At 38.0% G+C, this 21,519-nt stretch overlaps 1 protein-coding gene across 1 annotated transcript in view; it reads left to right on the top strand.

Moving 5' to 3' along the window:
- The first annotated feature begins 14,863 nt into the window (after positions 1–14,863).
- OPN5 (opsin 5) overlaps positions 14,864–21,519 on the top strand; it is a 28,613-nt gene continuing 21,957 nt past the window's right edge. Inside the window, exons 1-2 of the mRNA XM_054568795.1 lie at positions 14,864–14,993; positions 18,871–18,990. Of these exons, the coding sequence (XP_054424770.1) occupies positions 14,864–14,993; positions 18,871–18,990 (250 nt within the window). The remainder of the gene's footprint in view (positions 14,994–18,870; positions 18,991–21,519) is intronic.

The raw sequence follows: 21,519 nt of genomic DNA, 5'->3' as shown, positions 1-21,519 counted from the left end.
ATTGCATTACTTCAGTCAATATACAGAATATCACTAGAAAACAGGAATAAGCAAAAATACTTGTATAAACTTCATGGACTTGAAAACATGTAATGAACAGCACTAACAGTTTATATAAAATCTGTAGGTGAAATCTATTATTCAGATATCATTATGTAGAGGTCCCTTATCCCTGCTGCCATTAGCTGACTAGCTGTCAAATTTATGTTCTGCTTTACATGAGAGAGGCTGGGAAAATTTTGTTTGCTGTTAAAATAAATCTTGAGGGTTGATAGATTTTTAAAATTCTGTCCTCATCTTATTACACCATTTTTTTAATTGCATTCAAGTGTCACCTGAGGGGTTCTCAAATTATGTCTAAATGAAAATTTCAGTTAGTACTAAAAATAAGTACATTTAAAATATCATTTACTTCACCTCACTTTTTTCTCTCTGAAACTTTCTGTGAATAGAAGTATAGCTGCACTTTGCTCCCTGTAACTCTCCAGAGAGCTAACTCAATGAGAACTTATATAAATTCCCTTCAAAACACACACCCACAGAGCTCTTTTCCAAGTTTTCTCATCTGACAGGGTTTACGTTTCATTTAATCACAACATTCAGTATTTACACACTTTTCAGGGAATGTGACTTGAATCTACGAATGTACTCATCTTCCTCACTGATTTATTTGGGCAGGAAGCACTGAAGAAGGAAACATTAGGTCTTCAACTGATCGGCCAGGGCTTCATGGGTTCAGCAAGGAATAATGACTTTTAATAACCTAAAATATGGTTGTGATGAGCATAATTGGCTTGTTGGTCTAAGATCAACAATGTTCTTCAACTTACTTGTGGGGGACAGCTTTCTTATTCATGTTTATCAGGTGAACACCACTACTGGGCAAACACACACACAAGTATATGTTTGGCATATAGTAGCCACTTAATAAATATAGAAATTGTTGTTATTACCAAAATTTCCATTATTTTTTATAGTTCAGCTGTTTAATTTGAAACACTTTTTTACTTTATTTTTATTGTTTACACTATTACTGATGTCTCCATCCTCCTCCCCCTCTTTGTCCTGCCCACCTCTGGCCAATACAGCACTTTTATCTGTGTCCAGGATTATACATACCTGTTCTTTGGCTAATCTTTCACCTTCTTTCATCCATTCTCCCTGCTCCCCTCTGACAGCTGTCAATCTGTTCCAGGTATCTATGCTTCTGTATCTATTTTGTTCATCAGTTTATATTGTTCATTAGATTCCACATATAAGTGAAATCATATGATATTTGTCTTTCTCTGACTGGCTTATTTCATTTAGCATAGTAATCTCCTGGTCCCTCCATGCTGTCACAAAAGGTTAGAGTTCCTTCCTTTTTTTATGAATGCATACTATCATCTTAATCACAGGTGAAAAGCATTTCTTTGGGTAGTAGTAATAAATTTCTTCATGAGGTGCTGATTAATTTTTATTTTTATTGAAAAGAAATTTGTTTTGTTTTCACTATTTTTGAGCCTGTAGACCCTTACTAATATTTTATAATGTCTGTGGCTGATTTCATGTTCAGTTGTGTTTCACATTCTACCATGTTTGGGGCATGTACCTGGCTGACAAGGACTACTGTGGGTTGTCATAGAGGGCATCTTACATTATGGTTGGGGGCAGATTGTCATGTTGTAACAGTGGGAAATTGTAACTCACCCCACTGTTGTTCTTACGTTGTTTCTGTAAGTGCAGACTCTGAGTAACAGGTAACTTGTAGATGAAGAGCATGCTTGTATAAGAATCCTAGGAACTAAATTCAAAAGATACAGACTCCAACCTTCAGGCATCCCAGCTCCGGGAGATTTGCTGACCTTCAGCTGTAGAGCCAGGATGACATGAAGCTGGGGTGACGTGAAGCCAGGATGACTAAACCAGGATGATGCACACTGGACCATCACTTGTCCTATTGGAATAGACTCTGCTAATCTGCATGTAGAGAACTTTTCAACCCCGTTCTTTGATCTCTTTGTTCTGTTCCCCTCTCCCTCCTTATAAAAAAACCTCTGCCTCCACTGAGTGGAGGATATGGGCTTTCAGATGTGAGTACTTCTCTTCCCAGGAGATGGGCTTTGAGACATGAGTCTCCCATCTTCTAGGTGGCTGGCAACTGAAAATAAACAACTTTCTTTTACATCAGCTCCTGAGGTTGGAGTATTGGGTTTCACAGTGGCAGGCAGCCAGACCTACTTTCCCTTTCAGTGTGGAAGGGAAGGGTCGAACACTATTCCCATTTCTTACTCTTCTGATGTTTTGTCACTGCTCACACATTTGTCTCTGAGGAATTCTTTTCTTTAGGAGAACTGTGTCATTACTTCTCCACATTAATATAAAGATAAGTCTAGGAGAAATATAGTCTCATTTCTCATAAATCAATAGTCTTAACAATGGCTGTGTGTTTGTCAATTACCAGACTTCCTTACATTTAGCATGAGAACCTTACAATATGATTACTTCTTTCTCCACTGCTGATTTTTGTAATGTTTTCATTTGCTTTCCTTTTACATATGCTATATGTTCCATATGATATCTTTCTTATTTTGGCTTAAGCAATTACATTTCTAAAAGATTTAACTAATGAAAATAAAAATATATATTTACCCACATAATTATATTTCTGTTGCTCCTCATTCTTTTCCATAGATCCATATTTCAAACTGGCACCATTTTTTTTCTGCCTTAAGGACTTCCTTGAACATTTCTTACAGTGTAGGTCTGTGGCTGCTGAAGTCATTCAGCTTTTGTATATTTTTTAAATGTCTGTATTTACCTTTGTTTTTGAAATGTATTTTTCTCTGGTTATAGAATTCTAGATAAATCCCCTCTATACCATTTACTGCTTTGAACACTCTCGTCCACTGCTCTTTCTCTTGGTTGTTTCTGGTGAGAAATTTTCTGTCATTTTATCATTGTTCCTCTGTGTTTGATGTGCCTTTTTTCCTCTGGTTCTTTTTAAATTTTTCTATTAATCACTGGTTTTAAGCAAATCAATTATGATATGCCTTGGTATAGTTTTCCTTCATGTGTCCTGTACTTGGAGTTTGTTGATTGTCTTGGATCTGTGGGTTTAGAATTTTAATAAAATTTGGGAAAATTCAGTTATTACTTATCTGAATATTTTTATGCTAAAGCAACTCTAATTATATATATATTGAATTATTTAACATTTTCTTACAGCCCACTGATTCATTTCTAATTTCTTAAAAATTCTGTTTTCTCTGTATGTTTTATTTTATTTATTTATTTTTTTGGTCTTCTATTGCTTTTCCTTCAAGTTTACCAGTTTTTTAATCTAATTTATGTAATTGGCTGTTACTCCCATTCAGAGTACTTTTTTTTTCTTTTAAAGTCTCAGACATTGTAGTTTTCATATTTCTAAGTTTGATTAGGAACATTTTTATATTTTATATTTTCCATGTCTAGTTAACTTTTGATCATACTATGGAATATTGTCATAATAAATATATATGTGTACTAGTCTGCTAATTCTAACATCTGTGTCAGATCTGGATCAGTTTTGATCAGTTGCCTCATTAGAGATGGCATTTTCCTGTTTGCATTTGTTTGGGTTTGGTTTGATTTGTTTGTTTTAATCAACCAACTCCATCTCTTCAACTCAGGAAGTCTGGATCCTTTCTTCCTCAGTCACACCTGGAAACTCTCTCAAGGCAAAAAGCTGGCAAATCGAGTGGCCAAGAAAGGCCACACTGTAACGGCGTCATTGGAGCTGAGGATGAGGGCAATGAAGATATCCTTGACGATATCTGGGATATGAACCTTCCAGCCAGAGAAAGGAGCAAGGCCCAAAAGAGGAAATAAGAAAGATTTTTAAATAATTAATTATACTAAAATTTAAATGTTGCACTAATGTATTTATCAAGGAATTTGTTGTAGGGCAAGGATATTAAAAATAATTGCTGAACATCCCTTAAAATAATTTAGATAAATTCAGTTTGTTCCCAGTGAAGATGGGAGCCATCCTGTGAAAACATGGCCCTGGGAGCTGGGTACAGGCTAACATTCTGGAAACAATGTTGCTCAGTGTAGAATGCATTCTAGCTCAACTGACAAGTCCGGTTATTTCAGTTTTGGATTATTTCAGTTTAGTTGAGATGGGTTTTTTTCTATGTGGAAGGGACTTTCACTGAGATGGATTTCTATAATGATTGTCTTCCTTCTGTAAACAGAGGAACAACGCTGCATGTATCCGGAAGCTCAAGTTTATATGTGAAATCCCAGGGATGCAGCATTAATTTATAACCATCTTCTTGAGGGTTATAACCATCTTCTTGAGGGAAATGACAGATAAAGGATACTATGGAAAAATAAATGGATGAGAAAAATCTTATTTTATCAAAATGTGGAGCCCAAGGCTTAACAAAAAGCTTACAAATTAAAGTTGTATTAAAGGATCAGGAAAATGGTAGTATCACTAATAATCTGAAGAATTTAGAAACAAGAGAGATGAAATAAAAATAAATTGAAATTCCTGCTCTTTATTTTATGAGAGAATGAACCAATGCTGTTAATTCTTACTGTATAGGACTTCTGCAACTTCCGATTCCTTGCCTCTTGGTTCAAATGCTAACATGGAACTTTTATCCAATCATTAATTGATTCATTCATTCATTAAAAAAAAAACTTATTAAGTGCCTACTGAGCATGTTTCTGATACTGTGCTTGGCCCTAGGTACACCATTAGTGACTAAGAGATAGTTCTTTTTCTCACGAATTTTCTCTCAGGCAGAAGAGACACATTAAAAAAGTAGTCACTAGTTTTACAAAGGAGAAGTTCAAGATTATTTGGAAATATGTAACAGGGGAACACAATTCAGTGGACCAGATGCTAGGAACTACTATTGTCCTACGGCGGCATCGCTGAGATCCTTCTGTCTGAGACACTGAGATGTGTGAGAAATGCACTTTACAGGCTCTTGTCTTGATATGGATTCCAAGTGTCCCAGCAGAGGTGAGGTGCTGGATCTAGTAAATGGACCTTGTCCGAGGCTAATGCTTTTACCAACCCAGTACCCTCATCAAGTACATCCGCTCATGTCCTCTGCACTTTGAGTTTGAGTTGTTTACCCATCTCTAAAAAAGGGATTTGCTGACACAGATTTTGGAGACATTTATAAATCTCCTTAATGGTTATTGGATAGGAAGTTATTCCAATTGTAATTAAATTTTGTGTAGTGACCATGCACCTCCATTAAATGAAAACTCTATAAAAACAGGAATAAATTTTGTCTGTCCTTTTTATTGCTGTATTCCCAGTACCTAGTAGATTTCCTGACTCAAACTAAAATATTTTTCTTTTAAATAGATAATATTACCCCTATGGTCAGATGGACACTATTATGTTGCAAAGAAAATGCCAAAATCTTTCAATTCTTTGATGTCTTCCTCCTCAAAATTCGAATGTTTGGGCTTTTTTTCTGACACTTCTTACTTTCTGTGGACATTAGTTATCTTTTCATACAAATTGTAACTACAACTAATCCTAGAACTTGGATCTGCCAAATCTACAGTCAGATTTCATTTCATGGCACTCATGAATCGATGCACAAGGTGTGGTTTGGCATGAGCAGAAAATTGCATGCCAATTAAGGCAGTCGCTGTTCTTTGTATTGCCTCACCCCTCATTTAAGCATCTTTTAATTACTTACATTATTCCAGTATCTTTCTTCAGAGACATGTAATTTTTAAGGTTTAAAAAATAAACCACACACCTCAAAAAAAGACGAATTTGTCCTCCAAGTCTAGGATTTTGGAAATAAGGTATCTTATCTCCTGGTGGAAGGTAGGTGGTTGAGTGGGAGATTAATTAAGGCATCAGTTATGGTGAGAATCTTTTTAAAAATGGGGTCATATAGATAATCAAGATACAGAAAAACCTCAGTGTCCACCAAGGGGTGAAGGAATAGAGAAGATGTGGTGTTTTTATACAATGGAATAGTATTCCACCATGAGAAAGAAGGAATTCTTTTTACTACAACATAGATGGACCTTGAGGTCACTATGCTAAGTGAAATAGGCCAGACAGAGACAAATACTGCATGGTATCGTTTATATGGGGAATTTAAAAAGAAAGTCAAACTCATAGAAACAGAGTCTAAAAATTATTTGTGATCTTCTTTTTCTATTTCAGTGCTCTTTCTCATGCATTTATATTAGGTAATTGAAAAGAGTACATTCTGATAAAAGGCTAAGAAAAAAATTATTAATAAAAGCTTTAGGATTTAATCCTTGGTTATTTAAGGATTAATATTAGACTTTTAGATATGAAAAGAAAAAGTCAAGTATATGGTATCTTAAAGTACATTCAGCAAACAACACTATTCTAGTTTCTGATCAATTACAAGAGCCAAGTGCTGCTGCTAGGTTTTTAATCACCAATAAGTTAAGCTTCCAAAAACTGCATCTCTCCTCATAATTCAATAAGATGAGATTATTTCTTCCAATGATATGATTGGTCCTTTCAACAGAGGGGTGGAGAAAAGAGGACAGTCTAGAAAATGAATACCTTTCACTTGATAATGTCTGAAACCAGCTGAAGTGCAAAGTAACTAGAGTGTTGTTTTGGAAAGAACCAATAGTAAGACATTGCAAGATCTGACCAATTCAGCCTGAGAAGCCCAGGAAAAGAAACTTCTTTTTGGCAGGCCTTTAAACTGGTGAGTTTTACAAGGGAATTAAATAACTAAGAAAGAGTAAATTCTAAGATTTAGCATCTGGAAAATAGGACTTTGGATTGCATAGCCAGTTAATAGAAATTATGATGATAACCAAGGCATGATTCTTAGGGCACAGGGACAATGGTTCCTAATTCACTTTCAGGGATTTCCTCCCTCTTTTTGTGGTTATAAAAATTAGGATTAAGTGGGAGCCTTTCTGTCAGAATCTTTATTCTGAACACCACAATGTAATGGATGACATTAACTGGATCTTTTTTCTCCTGTTGAGTTTAACTTGAAATCTATCAACAAATGCTTGTCAGCTTATGCTTAAAAGACATCTCAGAAACAATTTCAGGTCAGGAGCAAAACAAGGAAGGCACCCAGCAGTAGAATAATAAAAGACTGTAAAGTTATAGTTTATGATCTCTCTGAAGCACTCTGAGATCCTTGTGAAGGTAACTGTGTGTCTAACCTATCTGTTCTTCCCAGTTTTTATTTTTTCAAACCTTGTGTCATATGGTTCATTTCTTTTTGAGAAAGAGCGAATAGATTCTATTGTTGAAAATTCTGCATGTATTTCATGTTTACCATTATGATTACTGACAGCAACTTCCTAAGCATTAATCACAGCTGACATGATCTGTAGAGAGATGTATGATCTCAAAGCAGGAGTATTTAAATGTGGGTACTAAGTATGGGATTTTTTATTCTGCTTTTCAAAGTTATTTTATTTTGTCTGTTTCTTTTTACAGTAGGATTTGAGGGTTGGAAGAGGAAATAAAATGTCCACGGGAAGGGTGCAAACAAAAGGTGTTCCCAACCTGAGAAGGACTTGTAGGTCCTGTGTTCTGTAATGATGCTGAGGTGAATCTTAGGTTCTAGTTTCATCTCTGGGGTGTAAAGTGTCCTGGATACTTTTGAGCCAATCTCTAGGCCAGGTGCTACCTTGATTATCTGAAGAACTTTGGGCTATTTGATTGCTTCCTTAGAAAGGATGTGTGGGAGGTCCCTGGGAGAGGAATAATAACCTCTCCCCATGCCAGAGCTGGGTAACATTGTCTGGGACCTGAGTTGAAGGGGTTTCATGTTCTGAGATAGAAAATTACTGAGGGCTGGCGATTAAAATAGTAATTATTACATGACATTTGCCCCTCATCCCTATTTTTCTGGGGGAAGCAGGTTGGAGAGAATGTGGGATAAATTAATTTGAAACTTATTACTGAGAAGTTCAGAAGAGGAGAGTTGGTTGAAATAAGTTATATGAGAGTTGACCCTTTGAAAAATTAATATTAAAATTTAACACAACATGAAAGCAGACCTCTCTATTGCTTACAATTCTCCCATTGCCTTAAACTTGTCAATTTGTTTCAAGCTGAACTGTTTAGGAATAAGTCGACACAGAGGTTATTATTCTCAACAGACAACTCTGCCCCTTTTTTACATTGCTTAGAAGCTATTGAGTTGAATTGATTGCTCTCTTGCTGGCTTGGTTTTGTAGAGGAAAATATTTTTTCTTCCTTTTTTCCTCCTTCATTTCTTACCCCCTTTCCTCCCTTTCTCTTTTCATTTCTGTTTCCTTCCCTATTTCTAGTTAAGTGGGTCAAAATACAAACACCCCGCTATTTTATTTCTTCTCTAGTATCATATTGAACCATGGCAGAAAAACCTGAAGAGTGTATGTGCACTTCTGTTTCACAGCTAACCTCAGCTGATGACTAGTTTTATTTGTAGCTGGGAACATGTCCCCTGTAGAGAAGGCAAAACTCTCATTAGCACCTGGATTAGGAATATTTCAGCCCCCAAATTATTTATTTGATTTCTTGATTGCTACTTTGTAAAAGTGCTTACAGATTCCTTTTTAATGCACATAAAATATTATATCTGTATACATGCCAAAGTAATCCAAATCTGTTCACTAGAATACAGATTTGACCTCTAACATATTAGCACGGGTATTATCGTTTGGTGCACCTTAAGCACGTATAGCTGCTGACACAGAAAAATAAATCATTATGAAGTTCAGGCTTATGTTTATTGAATTTCAGAGCACTGGGACTCTTGGTGTGTAAGAAGAGGCATGATTGCTGGGGATAAGTCCCCAAGGTTTCACCTGGAAACCCTACCTGTACCAGAAACACGTCTAAGGCAGTGCTAGGCACATGACTGGGAGCACCGATGTGAGCTGCCACCTGTGTGGTGAGATTTCAGGGCAGTGAATGGAGTCCTTTGCGGAAAAATCTTCTATCTTGGGTCCTGGGAAGCACAATGTTAATGGCAAAGCCCCTAGTGAAGTAACTCATAAACTCAGAGGGGCCTGCCACATTGTCTGTGGCCACTAAATATTTTTACAAATAAATGAATGAACAAGTGTTAAATTTCACTAATGTTGTAAGTAATCTGCAATAAATCTTTTATTAAGATATAGACAATACATATTGTAAAAGTAACATTGCATAATTAGAAAATGGATATATCAGATACCACCCCAATGACGAGCAGAGAAAAAAAATTACTCCTAACATAACTAACATAGTAACTATACTATCACTATTCATAATTTTAAATTTTAACCCCTTGACATATATCTTTCTATATATTTTTCACTCTATTTTTTTCTCTTAATAAAATGTTTTCTAGCACCGATAACTAGATTTCCTCATGCTGAATATATTATGAACATCCATACAGGTGACATAATAGGATGTTCACACACACACACACACACACACACACACACACACACACATATTTACAGAAGAATATGACAGGAAAAGAATGGGGGTGGGTGGAATGGTGCTCCAACGGGGAAGGCAGAGCTGGAGGTTGAAGAGAAGAGGGACCAGAACAAAGGTGCCAAAGAAAATGCCACTTCCTGGCCATAATCGGCATCCCTCCTGTACACAACGGGGGGCCCATGCTGGCTGAGCTCAAGGTTCAGGTGCATGGAATTTTGGTCCTGAGTTCCTGCCCTGCTCACCTGCAACTTCCACATTCAATCCTCCACTCTCCCCGCCCCCTCCCTTATCTTTCTGCCTGGGTCCTGTACACAGGTTCCTTGACTTGACCCTTGCCCTTCCTTCTCCCATTATCCCCACCGCTCTGGGCAATGTCAGTTTGTTCTTTACTTCTGTCTTTGGTTCCATTTTGCCTACTTGTTTGTTTTGTTGATTAGGTTCCACTTAGAGGTGAGACCTTATGGTATTTGTCTTTCACCCCCTGGCTTATTTCACTTGGCATAAAGCTCTCCAGTTCCATCCCTGCTGTCGTGAAGGTTAGGAGCACCTTCTTTCTTTCTGCTGCATAGTATTTCATTGTGTAAATGTGCCGCAGTTTTTTGACCCACTCTAATATTTTTTTGAAGTTCATTCTAAGGCTGGAAAATTTGAACTGTATTAGATTGTTATTTTGATTCCAAGTTATTGCGTTTATTTCCTCTTAGGAGGTGACACTTTGCCATTCTTTTTTTCACACCTGCTAAATAGCCATTTTCAAGTCCTTTCAGTTTAGACACATGAGGACTTGGGTCTGGCTATGCCTCAAATTACCCCTTAACTTTAATTGTGGAATCAGAGAGATTTTTTTTTCAGGTTAATCCTAGTAACAAAAGTATTTATAACTTTTATGGGTGGTGAGGATGATATATTTTCAGACTTTTCTGTAATAAGTTGTTATGAGAATAGTCTTAAATATTTTTCATGGTCAAAAGGACCATTAAGTAGCACATGAGGGCAGTAGAGTATATTTCGTTGCTTAAAGGATTATGCTAAGGTGAGTAATCACATACAATTTACTCCAAGAGGTTTACTTTATATGTTTGCATAGAATCATAAATTCAGGGTGGATCTTGAGGAATCATTTGCTTTATCCTCAACTTTTAGAAAAGATGCTTCTCTAGCAATCCCCTCAGCATCTTTTCTGAAATATTAGACTCTTCAAAGAAGCACCTCCTGTGCTATGCAGTATTTTCCCAGCAACCAAAACCTTCTTTATTTTAATTTAAAGTTGTTTTCCCTAGGTGCAATATACTTTTCAAATTACCAATCACAAATAGGTTACTTAAAATGTTGATTTTTAAATACAATTTTACTAAAGCAGCATTTCCCCACATATGCTTTCCCTCTGAGCACCATTTCCATGAGATACTGTGAAAGAAAAGAAAGTTTCCGTGGTCATAAAATTTGGTAAATTCTGCATCCTATGGGACCCTCTTGGAAATGATCTTTTTATAGTTTTCACAGTCTCTGAAGGTTGTCCCTAAACCACGGTATCTAAACAACACCTAGAACACAATCGACAAGTAATATAAAAAGCAAAACTAGATGCACAGGTGATTCAGATATACAGCTGGTTGAGAAACATTGGTTTTGATTGTAGGATGCTGTTCCAGGAACTAGGGATGCAGTGGTCAGGGTCCTGAGCACCTGGACAGGCACAATGAGACACTGTGTGCCATGGGCGATCCTCAAACACAGGAGATAAAACAGGGAAGAAATAACCAAATGACTTTGTTTTATTTACACAGTGAGGTAACCCAAGTCCATGCAATACTGAAAAAGGAATTCCTTAAAACAGATCTCTGCACAAGCAGATTCATGACTAAATGTCACACTCATTGTTTATGTTGTATAGTCAGTGTTGTTCTGTAGAAACCCTTGTGATGGTCACATTGCTACATCCTGCTTTAATCCTAGTCAGATGATGAAACACCAGCACCACAAAGTAATGATATGATCCTGTGGCCAATGCTCTTGCTCCATGCAATGATATCTCCTACCTTTTTCTTTAGGATTTAAAGTTATTCTGTGCATGTATAGGTAAAACAGGGGAAGAATTAAGTAAACTGAGCCTGATTAAATGCTCCTCAGAGTATTGCAGGGAGTGGAGAGAAGAGGGGCCCTTCTCTCAAGTAGCTATTAAAGGAGCCAGAGTTATCTTCTGAAGGATGCGGACTTTAGGTGGGGGCCTAGGGGTCAAGGAGAATTTGAATAGACTAGAAAGAAAAGGGAACAGATACTACATGTAGAGGAACAACACTTATGGACTGTGAAGTTGAAAAGGAGCCTTTAGCGTTTGGGGGGAAAAGTGAAGAATTTCCAAATGCCCTTTTTATTTAGGGCTCTTTACTGACTTCTCTTGATCAACCTGGGGAAACTACCTAAATTGTGTTTTTGAAAAGAATTAAAAATGCATACCTTCAAAATATTTTATTGCCAAGTTATTTTTATAGCACACATTTTGATCAGTAATTCTAGAAAAATATAAGCCCATATATTATATGTCAAAAGCAACTTACGGCCCTGGCTGGTGTGGCTCAATGGGTTGAGTGTCATGTCAATCTGCGAACCAAAGGATCACCAGTTCAATTCCCAGTCAGAACACATGCCGGGGTTGTGGGCCAGGTCCCCAGTAGCAGGTGTACAAGAGGCAACCACACATTGATGTATCTCTCCCTCTCCTTCTCTTTCCTTTCCCCTCTCTCGAAAAATAAATAAATAAAATCTTTAAAAAAACTTTACATTAAAAAAAATAAAAAGCAACTTACGCCAGGCATTCTAGGCTCCGGAGAACAGACAAGCCTCGGTAGCTATTATGCTTCACCATAAGGACTCATGGTTCCAGCGAAACCAGTCTTCTTCCATTCCTTACATGCTTCATGTTCATTTTTACCTCCAGATATTTGTTCATGTTATTCCCCCACTAAAAATACCCTCCACAATTCTCATTGCCTATTAAAGGCCCTCAAAGCTCAGCTAAAGTTTTACAACATCATTATCAATACCAACACTGTGATTCTTACTCTGGAGTTCCTTGGGGACCTCCAGATGTAGAAAGAACAATTTTTGATATCAAGGCAAGCACACACACACATGTAATTGACTTAATTTTTAAGATCATAAATATTTATGTTATGTATAACCATTATTTTCTTGCATAAAAATTATTGTCTAAAGCCAAATAAAGCAGTATTTTTTTTGGTTTTATATTCTGTATTATTATTTTCTGATCATTAGTTACATCTTGTTTCTGTCCAAAATAAAAATTATACTCAAGTCTAGGTATCATGATATATATCTCCTATCCCATTTCATAGCATTGGACTAACAGTAGGTGATCAATAAATATTTCCATTGTTACACAAGCATGCAGTTATTTAGCATAGGACCTTGAGGATATTTGTCATACATTTCATATGTCTTTATGGATGGGCAAGTTAGTGAAAAGCAAGTGTCCCAGAGCCTAATAACTAGAAATGACTTCCCATTTGCAATGTACTTTCAAATCCAATATCCTATTGTTTCTACCACGAGCATGAGTAGTGAATAAAAACATTAATGCCCATTTACAGACAAAATGCTTGTGGTCCAGAGGGTTGAAATAATCTGCCCCAGATCAGAGGGTGCATGTCACAACTGCACTCAAACCCTCCTTTTATGATTCAGCCAGCAGGCCGGGGGAATCTGTGGTGAGGGAATTTACCAGAAGAAGCATCGATTCAAGGCGAATGAGGAGTTCTAAAGATAAACTTGGACTTAGGGGAAGGTGTTAAGATGGGGTGGGATTGGCAGGCAGAGTTTTCTCCTGGAAGCTTCACTTCCTACAGCTCCTGAGAAGAAGGATTTTGAATGACCGTGAACCGCATGATTGTCTTCAAGCTGTGTGTGGGAGTAGGCAGGAGCTTCAGCTAACCTGGCACCAAAAGGGTCAGGAGTGGGCTAAGAAGTCGTAGTTCAGCTATAAATTGGCAGTTAGCAAGGGGTTAAATCTGTGTCTTTTGGAGAAGTGTCTTGACATCTGCTGATCAGCCTGTCACCCATTGTGGGGCATGCAACAGTTCCACTTGCCTGGTGAGGCTCTGCCCCAGTTGGCTTCCTAAAGTGCTGAACAGTGACATCTAGTGGTTTGTTTCAAAATAAGCAAGTTCAAAACAGGTTGCAACATTCACACTAGTAGCATTTCTTCCCCTTTCCAAATAGTAGCAACCATTCCAAAGTCATGACATCAGCAGTAAGCGTTATCTCAAGTATAACACAGCACCCTAATGTTCAGATTGGGGCTATTGTGTGACATACGTTTGCACGGAGCCCATCAAAGACTTTTTGTAAACTTACAAAAATCAAAATTTAATAGAAACTCAACACAGTCTTGTGTGTTTTGGGAGTCCTCATTGCTCAATATTTTACCCTGGAATGAGCAACTTTAGAGAGTGGATTTAAGGGGTGGTGGTGGGGAATGCTAAAGTTCCTTTCTGCTTTGGGAAACTGGGAACCCAAATCTTCCTGTGGATGAATTGGGAACTACAACCAAGATTGAATTCTTTTCTAAATGGCCCCTTGGAAACCCAGCTCTTAATTTCATTTACCAGTTTCTATGTTCCTTTGTACTTAATACCCTAATAAACAGGACTATTTTTTTTCTCTCAAAATACGCTAAACCTGATAGACTTTTTTTTCCTGGACAATTTGTATAACTTAAAACAACTATAATCTGGGCTGTGGCTGGGCTCTTTAGTTGGTTGGATTATCATCCTGTAAACCAAAAGGTATGTGTTTGATTTCCAGTCAACACACATACCTATGTTGTGGGTTTAATCCCTGGTCGGGGCGCATACCAGAGGCAAACAATCAGTGTTTCTCTCTCTTTCTCTCTTCTCCTTCCTCTCTCATTAAAATCAAGAAACATATTTTTGGGTGAGGATTACAAAAACTATAATCTGGAAAAATGTTAAATATTTTATATACTTATATGTAAAATATTGATGAAGGGATCTATCTATCTATGTATCATATATGTATCTATCTATCTTTTACAAAAACTGCTAAGAAGCAGTAAGATGGATGAGCTTTGGCCTTCAGCTTCATAGTTACTTCACCCAAAAGAGGGTTGAAGGTAGCTCAAAGAGGGTAGCATGATAAAGGAATGAAATAATGTAGGCTTGGATAATCTGCACACTGAGAAATACTAACACACTTGGATCATTGAAGAGAAATGTTAAAGTGCTCTCCAGTTATCAATTAGACGATCAAGCATCACTCTGGGAAATTGTTTTTTTATTTTACAACAGGTGGCATGGTTATGAGATGGTTCATGTCGGCTTATTCAGGGTGTTGAGATCTCTACCAATTTACTTTTCAGACTCTTGGCCACTTGAAAGCAGCATGGCACTAAACCACACGGTCCTGCCCCAGAACGAAGGCCTGCCACACTACCTTCGAAATGGGGATCCCTTTGCTTCTAAACTTTCCTGGGAAGCGGATTTAGTGGCTGGCTTTTATTTAACAATAATTGGTAAGCTTCCTTAATTTTTCTGTGCAAAAACTGCATCTAGAAATGTCATGGGCTGATATGCTGATTTTGCAAAAGATTCCAATACTTACGCGGATATGCTGAGTGGAGGTGAAAAGTGGGAGGAAGACAGAAGATGGGGTAGACTCTTGATTGTCTTTTTCTTTTTTTTATTAGGGATAGATATTCCCTTGATAACCCAAAAAATTTTACAGCAAAGTAACTTAGCTTCAGACTACCTTTCATTTTTTCATTGCTTTGGTAGTAAAATTATCTACTGAATAACAAAACAAATATTAACGAGCTCTTATTTAAATACAGTGTTTTTGCTTGTTAAAAAATGCTTTGATATAATCAAAATATTATAGGCTTAGAATGGACCTTAGCAATCACCTGGTTCAGCCTCTTGCATTCACGACAGAAGAAACTCGGGCCCAGTGCCGTGGTGACCACGGGCGCGCTGAGTTTACTTCACCTAAAGTCAAGTCGCACCATGATTACATCACTAAGTAATTTTGAGGAGAATTGAAAAGATGTATTGGTAATAAATGGAAGTTAGTCCAGGGCCAAGGCTTTTGTTCATAAGCCACATCGGCTTCTGGACTGTGCTATCCGATGCAGCGGCCGCCTGTGGGTCCTGAGCACCTGCACTGTGGCTTTTCCAAACTGAGATGTACTATGGTGCAAATACACACCAGCTACTGAAGACTTAGCACTGCAAAAATAATATAAAATAGCTCATAAATAATTAAAAAATGACTACATGTTCTACTCATAACATTCTGGATATATTAGGTTAAATAGGTATTAAAGTTAATTTAGTAATATTTTTACTTTGTTTAATTTGGCTACCAGAAAAAAATTTAAACATGTATGTGACTCACATTTCTGGTTTACACTGTATTTCTATTGAACCTCAGTAGTCTAAGCACTTAGAATTCAACCATAATACTTTCCTGAAATTTAAAAAATTGTTGCTTCAAAGCTGTATACAGGTGGGTTATGTCTTTAGGTGTGTCTGCCTTTAATCTTTTCAGATGTTGGGTCAAGCTTTCTCTCTCTCTCTCTCTCTTTCTCTCTCTCTCTCTCTCTCCTTCCTTTCCTCCATTCCTCTCTCTCTCCCTTCCTTCTTCCCTTTTACCCTCCTTCCTCCCTCTTATCCTCCCTCTCACTGACTCCCCTCTCCCTCTCTATTTATTACTGGGTAAAAACTTTATTTAAACACCTGAAATTAGCAAAACTCACTAGATAAGTCTGGACACCCCTCTATGGTCAGTGCTTGAGACAAAAGAAATCAAGATTAATCAGAAATTCTACTGCAGAGGGATTCCTTGGGCCCTTGAAGTTATTGTCAGTTATTATGAAACTGATTTAAATTCTATATTTTATAAATGGATCCCCACATCCTTTCAAAATACAAATAGATAACAAATGTCCATTTTTCACTACTGTTTAAGTTACTGGAAAAAGAGCGGTGAATAAAATGGACAAATTGTCTGCATGGGGACTATCTGGTAATAAAATCCACACTGCATTTTGATTAAGCATAAGTACTTTCAATCATCAGAAAAGTGAGAAAAACAGACATCTTATAAATTGAATTTGTCTCAATCAATTGCAAGGAATTAAATAAAAAGTAGCATCTTTAACTTGATAAGTTTCCCCAGGCAACACAAAATAGGGAGGGAGAGCTGTCTATTCCCAATCCTGGCATGAGGGATTGAGGTAAGAGAGACAACCAGGATGGTGGTGGGGGAATCCGAAGAATTTCTCACTTGATGCACGTGGGGTTGGAGCTAGAAAATAAAGTCCAAAAAAGGATCATGAAGTGACTCAGGGAGCTGGGGGTGCAGCCAAAAACATGTTCCAGAACAGGCATTCAGTGAAATCAGGGTCCTGTGGAGGAACATGGACTCACCCTAGACCCAGGTCCTGGGCGTGGTCCTGTGTGTGTCTGGTTTTCATCTCCTCCCCTGGTAGGTTTAAGGGATGTGCCCAGATTCCTTTTAAGGAACCAGAGTGAAATGACATTCTTGGTCAGCCTTGTTAAATATTAGAACTGTTAGGGAAAACTGGAAAATGAAAAGATAAAACTGGAATGGACAAGAAATAAACCAAATACCCATTTCTACCCTCTACTCTTTTACGATAAATACTTAGTTTATTAACAGTTCATATATCTGATTTTATATTTTTACATTCACGGAGTCATGGTATTGATCACCTAAAAATGTCCCCCTTTTAGTCTTTACCTCCTTAATCTTACTTTGCTTTAGCTGTCCTTAAAAAACTAAGTTTCCATTCTCTTGATACCCCCTACAGCTCAGATTTCATGTGGGAATAATCTACATGCAACTCAGAGAGAGCTGACTATTTATGGGTAATACTTTGGGCACTGGGTGATGAAGCCTGATGAATCTGTTAGTAAAGAAAATTTAAGAAAGGAAAAGGAAGAAAATCAATATTCTCAAAAGAAATGTAGAAAGACAAAGGGATTTAAGTGAGCTTTGTATATGAAATAAATATGCATACTTCAGTCTTTTTGTATACCATGTAGATAGCATTTCTTTATCATTTTTCAAGCCATGCTTTTGCATTTTAATTTCCCAGCGTGCCTTGCTAGCTGGTTTCCTTTAATGAGATGTAGGTTTCATTTTAGTTGGTTTGCTCTAGATCTCCATAATCACTTTTATTTTTTTCCTCTCTGTCTTAGGAAAGCTAAAGAGATTGTTAAGGGACCATTAGGCAGCACAACTCCAGGGATTCAGACCTTCCTAAGAGCACAGTACAGTTTCCTGGTGGTTTCATACCATCAGCTGAAACACACATTACTTTCCTTGCCCCCCTCCCCCCGCAATGACTTGTAGAAATTAAAATAGAAAACTCTGGGTTTCTCCTGTTAATACTCTCCTTATTCCTTACTACTAAAGGCAGCTGTACCAGATTCTCATTTATACACAGCTACACTATGAAGCAAGAATTCCTGAAGAAATCTACTCTACATGTTAAGCTATGGAAGTAGGTGTATTCTTTTCTTAAATAAAGTCAGTAGGGATTGGGTCTTTTTGGATTTAAACTGGGTTTGTAAGAACTTTTGAACAATTTTATTGTAATGCCAAAACGAATTAGTAATTAAAAGAAAGGACGTAAAAAAGCAAGAAAACATTTATAACATTTTTGGCAGGTTGGTGGGTTGAGGGTCACTTTCTCTCCCTTTGGTGGGAGGGGGAGAGCCCGCGTTACCAATCGTCACCCACTGCCCCTAAAAACCTAGTCCAGTATCAGCTGCAGACGTCCAGTGTCCATGTGTCCTCAGGAGGCAGTAGTCCTGGGATGTGTCTCCAGGAACTGGCCCTTCCCCTGCTGGGGCTGTGCCAGCTTTATCTGGCCTCTGCCCCTCCTGAATCCCTCATGAGTCCACAGGCATAGTGCAAGCACCTAGTGCGGTGGGGTCACTTCATCTTCACACTGTATCAAGAGCCAAGGGGCCAACCCTTCCTATCAGAGGGAGGGGGTCCTATAAAGCCAACACTCCATAAAAGTGCCAGAGGAAACACTTCTCCCCGGGCACCAGTATAAGAACTGACCACCAGAATGCCCACACCCTCCTAGCTTCCCTGGGAAGTTAGTGGTTCCTTTTCCTGGGTAAGTTCCATTTTATAATCCCTGTTTTCTGACTCTTTGGAGGCAACCCATCCCTCACTTGTCATTCACAAATCACGCTCTTTATTTCATCTTCTTAATTTAGATTTTTTTATGTAGACTCCTCTCACTACCCTTTAAATCTATGGTGTCTATTTTTGAAATTGCAAAGTGCTTCGTGTTCAAGTGAACTCTAAATCCTAGTTTTAATGACAGGAATTTATATTTTTCTTTGTAGGGATTCTGTCCACAGTTGGAAATGGGTATGTCCTTTATATGTCTTCTAGACGAAAGAAGAAGCTGAGACCTGCGGAAATAATGACTATCAATTTGGCAGTCTGTGACCTGGGGATTTCAGGTACCTAATCATGCAGTTTCTTTGGGGGTTTGAGTTGTGCCCCATTCTGAAGTTCTCACTGGACTCAGACTCGCCCCCTAATAACACCCCCTTCACAAACCATGTTTACAGTTTGTGGCTAAGTCCACAGAGTATTGTCTGATTGTTTCTTCAATCCTTTCTATGTGCCAGGCATGTTTGATGCCGAGGATACTATTTGGAATAATACAGGATAACTTAGATACCTCCAGATGCAGTGTGGCTTAATGATTCAGAAAACAGAAACAGGGAGGCTCTAGGTCCCTGTTTTGTGCTCCATTACACTCTTTTTTTCCTATAGAAAGTTGTTAAAATAAGCATCAAGGGGGTAAGGTCTGATGGGTAAGTGATGAGTGAGGATAGTCTGAGAAGTAAGTATAGGAAAGGGGGAAGGGCTGCCTCGTTGGGGACACACTGAAGCGTAGCTTAGGGACTGACTGCAGATGTAGGAAGCTCCTAGTCCCTTGGTTCTTAAACTTGGCTGCACAAAAAAGTCACTTGGAGAACTTTAAAAAAAATATATGCACGGCTGACTTTCATATCCAGCAATTCTCATTTAATTGGTTAAGAATGCCCCTGGATATTTATAATGAGGATTTCCAGATAAGTTTAATGTGAAACCAAAATTGAAAACTGCTTCTTTGGCCTCTGCTAACCCACCAAGCAGAGGTTGGAATAAAATTTCTCTTCAACCGTAATCCATTTTTATAAATTTGGGTATGATTTGGGTAAGTTCCCTCGCATTGCTTTCATCTGTAAAATTCCAGGGTTGCCCAGATACACTCACGCATGCCTCTGGAGGCCACATCCTGCAGTTTAAAAACCTGTCTTAAATTACTAGATTTGGGGAGATAGAGTTTGAACAACACCCATCCGCTCTTCTTTCTTCTGGAATCCTTCTTCCTGCTGGAATCCTTTTAACAGCTTCCCAACTAAAGCAACCCCTTTAACAATATTTTTCTGGTATCCATTTCTCTCTTCACAAAGGAGTATTTCTGCCACTGCCAACCTCTAAAAACAAAGCCCTATAACAAGCCTCTCCCTCCTGAGTCACTATTTATCACACAGCAGCGATGTGCTGCCCTTTTACTGAGAGCCTGAATGGCATAGGTTATTTGGCAGGACTATACTCAGTATGGATAGACTTAAATAGCATGAACTCTTATGGGAAATATGCACCTTAAGAGGAGCATGACATGTCAAGGGCTCTTTCTGTGAAAATCAAGGTGAAACCCAGGGAATTTTTGAGGCAGCAAAAGGGCTGCCATTTTTGGTGTTGCCACGCGATGGCGGTGTCGCAACATCAATGACAGTTTTCCTGGCCAGCTCACCCAGCTGACCCCTGACTGTTTTCTCACTGGTACTGAAGGTAAGAAGCTTGAATGAAAACTGCTATTTCAGCCTCATCGTTTACTGTTGATCACATCTGGCTGATGCTTAAAAGCTGAGTTAGACTAGGTTTGAATAAAAATGTCCTTAATTGGTTGGATACATTGAAAATGCTATCAACAAAGCAAATCTGCTCTAGAATTGCGCAAACCACCTCTTCAGTTGAATATATCTTTAGAGTGATTCACTAGAAAACATTTTCTTTCATATGATAGCTTTCGCTGATTAACTCAGGCCATTGTTTTTTCAGCTTCTGAGCACTATCTCCAATTCACTTTCCCCTTCCAATAAACCTTAAACATTTTATGTCTGTATTATTTTTTTCTTGATCAACTATATTCCATTATAAGCACCTTGAACAAGTACAACTAGTATTTCTTGTTTAAGTACCAATGGCTTGCAATTATGTGTATGTATTAGAATCACCTAGGGAACAAGAAAGAAAAAAGAAAGAAAGAAAGAAAGAAAGAAAGAAAGAAAGAAAGAGAGGGGGGGGGGGGGGGAGAGAGAAAGAAAGAAAGAAAGAAAGAGTATTGATGCCTGGGCTTACTCCAGATAAATTACATCAGACTGTTAAGGGATTGGAGTCCTGGGTGTTGATATTTAAAATAAATCAAAACAATGCAAAGTAAAACATAACAAAACAATACCTTCAGTGATTCAGAACCAGCCAGGTTCATTACCCTTCTACCAAGGGAAGATGGGAAAGACAATCTACATGACATTGCAAAGGCTCATCAAAAGCTCTGCTCCAGAAGGAATCTTAAAATAGCTTTTGCTAATGGGTTCCAGGCCTAACACACCAAATTCACTCCATCCGAGTCCCTTTCACTTGTTTTTTTCTGCCTTTAGCATCCATCCAGCAGACACTTAGCTCAAGCTTTGAATTTGCTGTTTCCTCTGCCTGGAATATTTTCCCTTTAGGTATTTGCTTGAGTTCTTTTCCACTGATTTAGGCACCTGCCTCAGTGTAACATTCTTCCTCAGTTCCCCTATGTGAAACAACACTTTCTGTCTCCCCCTTCCTCTGCTTTGTCTTCATAGTGCTGAGCACTGCCTAGCATTCCATCACATTGTATCTTACAAATCAGTTATTTCTTTTTTATGCTCTCTCTATATAAA

This window comes from Pteronotus mesoamericanus, unplaced genomic scaffold, assembly GCF_021234165.1.
Source record: "Pteronotus mesoamericanus isolate MK-2021 breed Mesoamerican mustached bat unplaced genomic scaffold, CSHL_Meso_final contig_20, whole genome shotgun sequence".
In the NCBI taxonomy this organism is placed as follows: Eukaryota; Metazoa; Chordata; class Mammalia; order Chiroptera; family Mormoopidae; genus Pteronotus; species Pteronotus mesoamericanus.
The sequence above is the reverse complement of the archived record's forward strand: the minus strand, read 5'-3'. Positions and strand labels throughout refer to the sequence as shown.